The 9,214-nt window shown below is 37.6% G+C and overlaps 1 protein-coding gene across 1 annotated transcript; it reads right to left on the bottom strand.

The window, feature by feature from the left end:
* Positions 1-5,578: 5,578 nt before the first annotated feature.
* Positions 5,579-6,523, bottom strand: LOC110327309 (olfactory receptor 5B12-like). The gene has a single exon (XM_021206175.1). It carries the CDS (start codon positions 6,521-6,523, stop codon positions 5,579-5,581), a length of 945 nt encoding a protein of 314 aa, XP_021061834.1.
* Positions 6,524-9,214: the final 2,691 nt, after the last annotated feature.

Genomic DNA, 9,214 nt, shown 5'->3' on the forward strand with positions numbered 1-9,214 from the left:
TCTCTCTCTCTCTCTCTCTCTCTTATACTCCAGATTTTATTCCCCTCATGGTCCACCCTCTGACTGCTCTATATTCTATACCTCCTCCCTGCTATCCTGTCTCAACAAGGATGTCCCCATCCTACCACACCAGACTCTAAACTCCTGGGGGCCTCCAGTCTCTTGAGGGTTAGGTGCATCATCTCTGAATGAACACAATCCCCTGCTTTATATGTGTTGGGGGCCTCATATCAGGTGGTGTATGCTGCCTGGTTGGTGGTCCAGTGTCTGGAGATCTCGGGAGTCCAGGTTAATTGAGACTGCTGGTCCTCCTACAGGGTCATTGTCCTCCTCAGCTTCTTCCAGCTTTTCCATAATTCAACCACAGGGGTCAGCAGCTTCTATCAATTAGTTGGGTGCAAATATCTGCATCTGACTCTTTCAGTTGCTTGTTGAGTCTTTCAGAAGGCAGTCCTGGTAGGTTCCCTTTTGTGAGTGCTCCATAGCCTCAGTAGTAGTGTCATGGGGCCCTTGAACTGGATCCCACTTTGGGCCTGTCACTGGACCTTCTTTTCCTCAGGCTCTTCTCCATTTCCATCCCTACAGGTTTTTCAGTCAGGAACAATTATGGGTCAGAGTTTTGACTGTGGGATAGCAACCACATCCATCACTTGATGCCCTGTCTTTCTGTTGGAGCTGGTCTCTACAAGTTCCCTCTCCCCTCTGTAGGGCATTTCATCTAAGGTTCCTCCCTTTGAGTTCTGAGAGTTTCTTACCTCCCAGGTCTCTGGTACATTCTGGGGAATTCCCCCCTACCTTCTAACTCTCTAGGTTGCCTGTTTCCGTTCTTTCTGCTGCCCCTCAGGGCTTCAGTCCTTTCCCTAACCCAATACCAGTTTAGGGTCCCCTCTCTTCCATCCTGGCCTTCCCCCTTCCCCCAAGAGCCTTCCCTTTCCCACCCTGTGGTTGCTTTCTTCTCTCTCCCAAGTGGGACTGAGGAGTCCTCACTTGGGCCCTTCAGCTTGTTGAACTTTTTGAGTTCTGTGGACTGTATCTTGGGTATTCTTTTTTTCTTTTTGTCTAATATCCACTTATTAGTGAGTTTATATCATGCATGTCCTATTGGGTCTGAGTTACCTCACTCAGAATGATATTTTCTAGTTCCATCTATTTGATTGCAAAACTCTATGGCCCTCTTTCATATCAATTGAAATAACTTATACCCTTTTAAAAGTCTAAACATTATTTGCTATATAACTTATTGATAATTTCTTTCCTCTGGTAATTTTTTTGTGTGTGTGTCATGGATATTTATTTATTTATTTATTTATTGTCTTTAAAATTTTTCTTTAATCTTTTTTTTAGTCTTTTCCCCCCGTCTGGTCTGCCTTCTGACTGTTCCATGTCCCATACTTCCTCCCCCAAGCCCTTTCTCCAAGAGGATGTTCCCACCCAACACACCCACCCAACCAGACCTCCTCACTCCCTAGGGCCTCACATCCCTTGAGGGTTAGGTCCATCCTGTTTGCATATTCAGTCTGTTAACTTATGTTATTTTTTTAATGGTGAACTGAGTCAATTAATATTGAGAGATATTAAAGACAGATGATTGTTAGTTTTGGTTATGTTTGTTGTTGTAGGTGGTATTATGTACATGTGATTCTTTCCTTTTGGCTTTGTCATGAGATGATTATCTTATTTTTTCTTTGGCTTATGTACTCTCCATGTGTTGGAGTTTTCCTTCTACAATCCTCTGTAGGGCTGTATTGGTAGACAGATATTTGAATTTGGTTTTGTCATGGAATATTTTGGTTTCTCCATCTATGTTGATTGATAGTTTTTCTGGGAATAGTAGCCTGGGCTTTCATTTGTTCCCATGTATATTGGTTTTTGTTGCTTATGGTCTTGTGCTTGTCTCTGGCCATCTGGTTATCCCTAATGTTTGCCTGTCTGGGAGTCTCTGGGGCCTGTCTCTTTTGTCCCTGGCTTGCTTCAGGTCTCCTGGTAGGCCTGTGGCCCTGGCTACAGCAGACCCACTCTGGCTGTAGCACATCTCCTGGGAGGCCTTTTAGACTGTTGGATATTCAGAGGAGCAGTCAAGCTATTGTCCTGTGTGTAGCTGTTCTCCACCGAGGCCTTCAGACTGTGGGGTCTGTTGCCCTGTCTGTAACAGAACTCCAGGGGCAGGGGGCTTTCAGATTGTCAGGTCAGTTGCCCTTTGTGCAGTGGAGCCTATTGGAAGTCTTCAGAGACTGTGGTATCAACTGCCCAGTTACTCCTCATGCAGTGGAACTTCTGGGATGCCTTCAGGATGTGGTGTTCTCAAGGGAGCAGGCAAACTGTCGATCTGCCCCTGAAGAATGCACTGTCCAGAAGGGGAGTGGAACTTGGGGTGGGGCATTGAGGCATCATGGGTCCCAAGTCCACTGGACTCCCTGGGTGTCCCAGCAGTTGTGGGCCTTTGGGAGGGACTCTTAACTATCTCCCTGCATGCAGAACTCCTGGGATGCTTTCAGGTTGTAGTGTCTTTAGGGAAGCTGACAAGCTTTGTTTATTTATTAACTTATCAGATTATGTTATTGATAACAATGAAATTCTTGATGTTTGATAATAACAGCTAAGTGTTATATTTGGGAGTATTTTACTTAAATATAACTAATAATGCTCATATTCATATATTATGATCAAATAAACATGTTGGTTTTTAATAATGCTTCACCATTATGCTGGTTTGTGTTATAAAACAAGTACCTGTATAAAGAGATTTGCTTAAAAATATTAAAATTTTTATTGAGAATTTCACAATGCAGAATATTATTTGATCAAACCCTCCCTGATTTCTTCCTCTACAATTCTTCCTGTATCTTCCTACTCCTTTTTTTCCCCTTTAAACTTTATGAGGCCTTCCTCTTCATTTAACTGAGCCTACTTACTTCTGGCCACCATGTGTGTGAGCTTAGGATTGTCTACTTGAACATGGGCAGTCTTTCAAGGTTCATATTCCTGAAGAAATCTCAGTTCTCTTCCCTGAGCAGTCACATTGCCAAAAGCTACTCAGCTAGAAGTAGAATATTATGATCACCTCCTTCATTCATGCTGGGTTTTTGGGTTCCTTGATCTTGTGTATGAAGTCATGTTGCTACAAGTTTATATGTATATAAATTGTATCATATCCAGTCAATACTATTTTACTATAGACTTCCACTGCATCTTTCCAACACCTTTCTATGATGAAACTTGGGCTTTGGAGATATGACTATTATAATAGATGTCCCACCCAGAGCTAAGTGTTCTGCAGTCTTATTTTCTGCATGTTGATCAATTGTGTTTGAATTAACCATTATCACCTGAAAAAAGTTCTGCTGAGAGTTAAAGGATACACCAATCTGTGGTAATAAAAATAAGAACTTAATTCAGACATGGTGGCACACGCCTTTAATCCCAGCACTCGGGAGGCAGAGGCAGGCTGATTTCTGAGTTTGAGGCCAGCCTGGTCTACAAAGAGAGTTCTAGGACAGCCAGGGCTACACAGAGAAACCCTGTCTCGAAAAAAGCAAAATAAATAAATAAATAAATAAATAAATAAATAGATAGATAGATAGATAAATTAGTGGGAGGAGTAATACTATATGTAAATTTAGCAGAATAATAGAATTGGCATTCTACCTGGGGCTTATGACCTAGAAAGCCATGCTTTCTTGGTCTAGTTAACGGTACTAGGCACACGTTATGCCTTTTAAAGTGGACTTTAAATCTCCAAAGAAGGATATTTGTTATTTTTACACAAGTCATACCACTATTGCACCAATGGATCTGTTTTTTTTTTTTTTTCAGTAGCTTGGGATAACAAATTGGCACTATTATTGAATACTTTTCTACTGCAGTAGCATAAATAGCAATCTTTCAGCAGTATAAAAGCTAGTGAGTAGAGATGAAGCTTCTAGGTTGATACCAGATTGATTTTTCTATGTCATATGATTCTAGTATGGCATGTTTTCAGTTATATTTTCTTAGTTCCAAGTTACAAAGGCTAACCAAGAGTAATTGTTAGCCTATGATATCTGAGAGAGGGATTATCCCCTTGTTACAGAGCAACCACATTTAAACTTTTTGAAATATATGAACATGATATATAACATATTGTGTTAGGAGACTTTTCTACTACTTTTATAGTAGTCGCCTTCACATGACATTTTCAAAAACATGGCATTAGTTATTTCTCCCCATATGTGTTGATTCTGTTCTCTGCTATTCCATCTCTCATTCCATTGACTCTTCTTTTTCTAATAGTTTATCCTCTTCAGACTCTGTATATTCTATTCTCTTTTTCTTTAAATTACCTCCCACAACGTATGGCCACTTACTAATTTTCTAGGCACCACAATTTAAGCATGTATATCTAAATATTCAAATATAGAATACATATATTAAAGACAACATTAAGTACTTATTTTCCTAACTCTGGGTTACCTAAGTTATTGTGATCATTTCCAGTCTTATCATTTTTTTCTGTGAGATTGTCTTACTTTTCTTACAGCTCGATGGTACTCCATTGTACATGTGTTCTACAGTTTCATTATCTATTGATCAGTCAAGGGGCATCTAAGCTGTCCCCATTCTTTATATTTAACAGAGTAACACCAAATATGGATGATCAATTATATCTATAGTATACAGAGTCCTTTGGGAATATGTCAGGACAGGTAGAGTTGGTTCATGTGGTAGATCTATTTCACACATTTGCAGGAACTTTTACACTGGTTTCCATAGTGACCACACCAGTTTTCACTTCCACCAGCAGTGCAAAAGTGATCCCCTTTCCATATGTAGATGTCAGATTTTGTTATCTCTTGATTTTTTTTTTTTTTTTTTTTTGCCTTTCTGACAGGTGTTAGATGAAAACTCAAAGTACTGTTAATCTGAATTTTCCTCATGGAAAGAATTTGAACATTTGGACAATATTCCATAGCAAATTCTGTTGCTTCTTTTGAGAATTCTGTTCAGTTGCATGCCATGGTTTTAAGTTGGGTGACTTATTTTCTTGATGTTTACTACTACTTTTTTTCTTTTTATATTTGCGATAAAGCTTCTCTGTTTAGGATTAGCTCTCCTGTAATTCACTCTGTAGACAAGACTGACCTTGAACTCAGATATCCACCTGCTTCTGCCTCTCAAGTGCTGGCATTAAAGGTATGTCCCACCACTGCCTGACTGTGATGTTTATTAATATTTTTTAATGCCTTGCATGTTCTTGATACTAACCATCATCATTTTTATAGCAGGTAAGGATTTCCCAATGGGTTTGTCATTAAAGAGAAATGCATGTGCAATACACACACACACACACACACATACACACACACACACACACACGAGTGGATATAAGCATGAGATAGTGGATATGACTATATCCATTTAGATTTTTTAGATCTAATATTCTGACTTGATGAGTGATTGCTCCTAATCCATTGACTATAGCGGTCTTATTAAATAGCTGGAAAATTATTTTAATAATTACAATGCTATGGACTGAATAGTCAATATTATGCATACAGTTAGAAAGTAAATGAAGCTGTCTTATCACAGATTTGTTGTAAAACTAAAATATGAATGTCAAGGTAGATTTTGCATTCCCTACAGCTTTTTTGAATGCACCTTTAACTTCTTTGTTCCTCAGGCTATAGACCAAAGGGTTCAGCATGGGAATGACCATGGTATAGAACACAGATGCCATCTTGTCAGTTCCCATGGTGTGACTGGAACTGGGCTGTAAGTACATGAAGATGACAGTTCCATAGAAGATAGAGACTGCAGTGAGGTGGGAAGCACAGGTAGAAAACGCCTTCTGGCGTCCTTCAGATGAACTCATCCTCAGAATAGTGATGAATATAAGCAGATAGGATATAGTAATGACTACAATAGAGAAAAGAGCATTAAAACCCACAACAAAGAAAATCACAGTCTCACTGACATAGGTGTCTGAGCATGAGAGGGCCAGGAGAGGTGGTGCATCACAGAAAAAGTGGTCTATCACATTAAACTTGCAGAAGGAGAGCCTGAAAATGTTCCCAGTGTGGATAGAGGAATTCAGGAAGCCACAGACATAGGAGCCTATGGTCAGACAAGCACATGTGTTTGTAGTCATGGTGGTGGTGTAATGCAGTGGCTTACACACTGCTGCATAGCGGTCATAAGCCATGGCAGCCAAGAGAAAGCTTTCTGTGGTTATAAAGCCTACAAAGAAGAAGAACTGGGTGCCACAAGTGTTATGTGATATGGTTTTGTCTATTGAAAGGAGACCTGCCATTACTTTGGGAGTGACAGCTGAAGAATAACCAAAGTCCACGAGAGATAGGTGACTGAGGAAAAGGTACATAGGAGTGTGGAGGTGTGAGTCCAGCAGGATCAACCCTANCATTCCCAGGTTCCCAAGCACAGTGCTGAGATAGATGAGAAGGAAGACAATGAAGAGTGGTATCTGGAGCTCTGGGTCATCTGTTAATCCTGCGAGAATGAACTCAGTCACCTCAGTACTGTTCTCCATTGGGGATCATGTGGCTGCCCTGTAGCAAAGAGAAAGGAGATGAGGATGAGAATTGAAGGGGTGCTATTGGTCCTGTCTGTCCTCTCCATGCTTTCCTTTAGGATGCCAATGCTTCTTTCCAGCATTCTGATCCAAGCTGAGGCAGCAAAATTCAAGCTTAAATTAGAAGTAGGTCATACTATGCTTAGAAGAGATGATGTATCTCAATCTAGTATCTCTACATATGACTGAATTGAAGCTCAAAAAAGTCTTAGATAAGACTGCCAGATTAATTGCTCCCTAGAAAAGCACAAAGTCTGAATTTGAAGTTTCAAAGCAAGCAAAATGATATTTTCAGTGAAGTGGAATTATTTAATGTATTAATTGAGTAAGGGTAATATGCAATATCAGAGAATACATACCTTTCATTCATTTTCTGAGTTTTTGTTGCATTTTTTTCAGTTTTCATCTTCGTTTGGGTGAGTAGTTAAGGAAACTTTGGGTTTTGAAATTTTTATGTTATTTCTTTTCAACATAGACAGAATCTAAATGCCATAAATTTATATCTTCATATTGTGTAAGCTCAGGAGCTGTGGTGTGTCATAAGGTCCCAATTCCTATTTTGTACATGTCTTCTGGTATTCTGTGGTAGAAGGTCTTAGCTCTTTGTTGTTTGTTTCTTATGGAAGCCAACTCCAGTCACATGAGGTTTTTCTCTCACTGCGTCTACACCATATACATCTCCCAGTGACTCTGAATTAGTGTATCATCAATATAGAGGTTAAGATTTCAACATAAGTATTTTGGTAGTGTATAAGCATTGGTATCATTAATTCTTTCAGAAATATTACAAAATTTACTTAATTTTAGACTCATTTCACTCTATCCCACCTATGTCAAGTTATATAAAAATACCCTATAATAAGGAAGGATATTTAAGAGACTGAATTTAACTTTAATTAGTCTCATTGTAGAGTAAAATACATAGGACATGCCTTTTACCACACACAGGAATCATTAACTTATATGCTAGGAATTATGAAATATACTTAATAAAAAAATTCATTTTCCCATTGAACCTGTTTGACACTCACATCCAGGTATCCTGTATTCCTTACCCTAGTTCATCTCCAGGTCAGAAATTTTTGGATGTAAATGCCAGCTATGCTTTACATAATGTCCATGAATTTGTTTAGTAGGTATATGACTACAACCTTTTTCTTTTTACAATCCTTTTCTTGACTGAAGTTAAAATACAAACTTGAACTACACTATATAACATATATTATACATTGTAATCCAATCAAGGTACTTTGTTTATTTTGATTTCAGATGTGGTTAATACACAGGATAGAGCTTCAGGATAAAAGTCTAAAATTAAAAGTCCATGACAAAATTAATGACATTTGTATTCTTCATATACTCTCCTGTCCTATCCTTCAGATAGTCTCTTCTCATTTTTCACGCAAGATTTCTCTCTTTGTAGGTGAATAGCCAACCCTTTTGTATAAACACAAGATTTCTTTTATGCTTTAGTCATCATGGATATAAACTTACATATCTGTACTTTAGTTTATTGTAAAAGTATAAGGTAGGTGATAAAATGCAGATGATATATGCATCCAATAAATGCCTTCACTTTGTAATGCTTAAAATATAGGAGAGCCTTTATTTAGTATCATTACTTTTCTATTTTCAGAATACAAGAGACCTTTGATAAGATAAAATAGAAAATAAATGAAATTATAAAATTTAAAGGTAAGTGGGTGGAACTGGACACAATTATCCCTAGTGAGGTAACCCACACCTAGAAAGACAAATGTACTTTCTGTCATATGCAGATGTTAATTTTGAATCCTTATAAATGTGCAATTTTTAATGACTATTATCACTAGTGGGAATTGCATATAAAAATATATAATTATAAGTTTAAGTCATACCTGTGTTGGGATCTCCACTTATTTATAAATAAAGAATGTTTTAAAATCAAGTTTGAATTTGCTTTTTCTTGTGAAGGTCTTTTTACCTAAGTATTTTAGAAATTTGAAGTGGGGGGATGGAGAATTGATTTGGCATTAAAACCATTAGCTGCTCTTGTAGAGGATGTAGGTACAGTTCCCTGCACTTACATGATAGCTTGCAACATGTAACTGCAGAAGTAAGATATTTCATACAATTAATCATTCTATTTAATAAGTTTTATTGTATCTTCTGTAAGAAACAACGTCTATTTTAGTATTATTTGATTTTTATAAAGAGAGTCTGAAATAAAATAAAAGTATTCAAGGAAATATATATAACTCATGGGAATGTTTTAAATGCAAATCAGAGAAAATGATCTGTCTTTCTGAGTCTTAGTTGTGTGTAAAAAACAGCTGGATCTTCAAAAGTTGGGGTGCTCTGCCTTATATATAACTTCTGAAGAACTTTTAAAAAAATAAGAATGAATAAGCTGTATAAAGTCCTAGGTGTTTCCCATTTTTTTTATCTTCTTAATAAGCACTGTATCTACTTTGGATATGAGAATTTTGCTGATTTCTTGGTTCCCAGTAAAGCACATAACACATTTTCTAATTTTGTAAATTTTCAGAGCGAAGTATTGAGACCAATAGATATTGAGCTGTATTCTTATTTTTCATTTGTCAAGAAAAGCATGATGATTTATGATTTTCTTACAGTTATGAAATACTGATTTAGAATCACTCTGTCTGT

The sequence above is a fragment of the Mus pahari genome, chromosome 1 (assembly GCF_900095145.1).
Source record: "Mus pahari chromosome 1, PAHARI_EIJ_v1.1, whole genome shotgun sequence".
Taxonomy (NCBI): domain Eukaryota; kingdom Metazoa; phylum Chordata; class Mammalia; order Rodentia; family Muridae; genus Mus; species Mus pahari.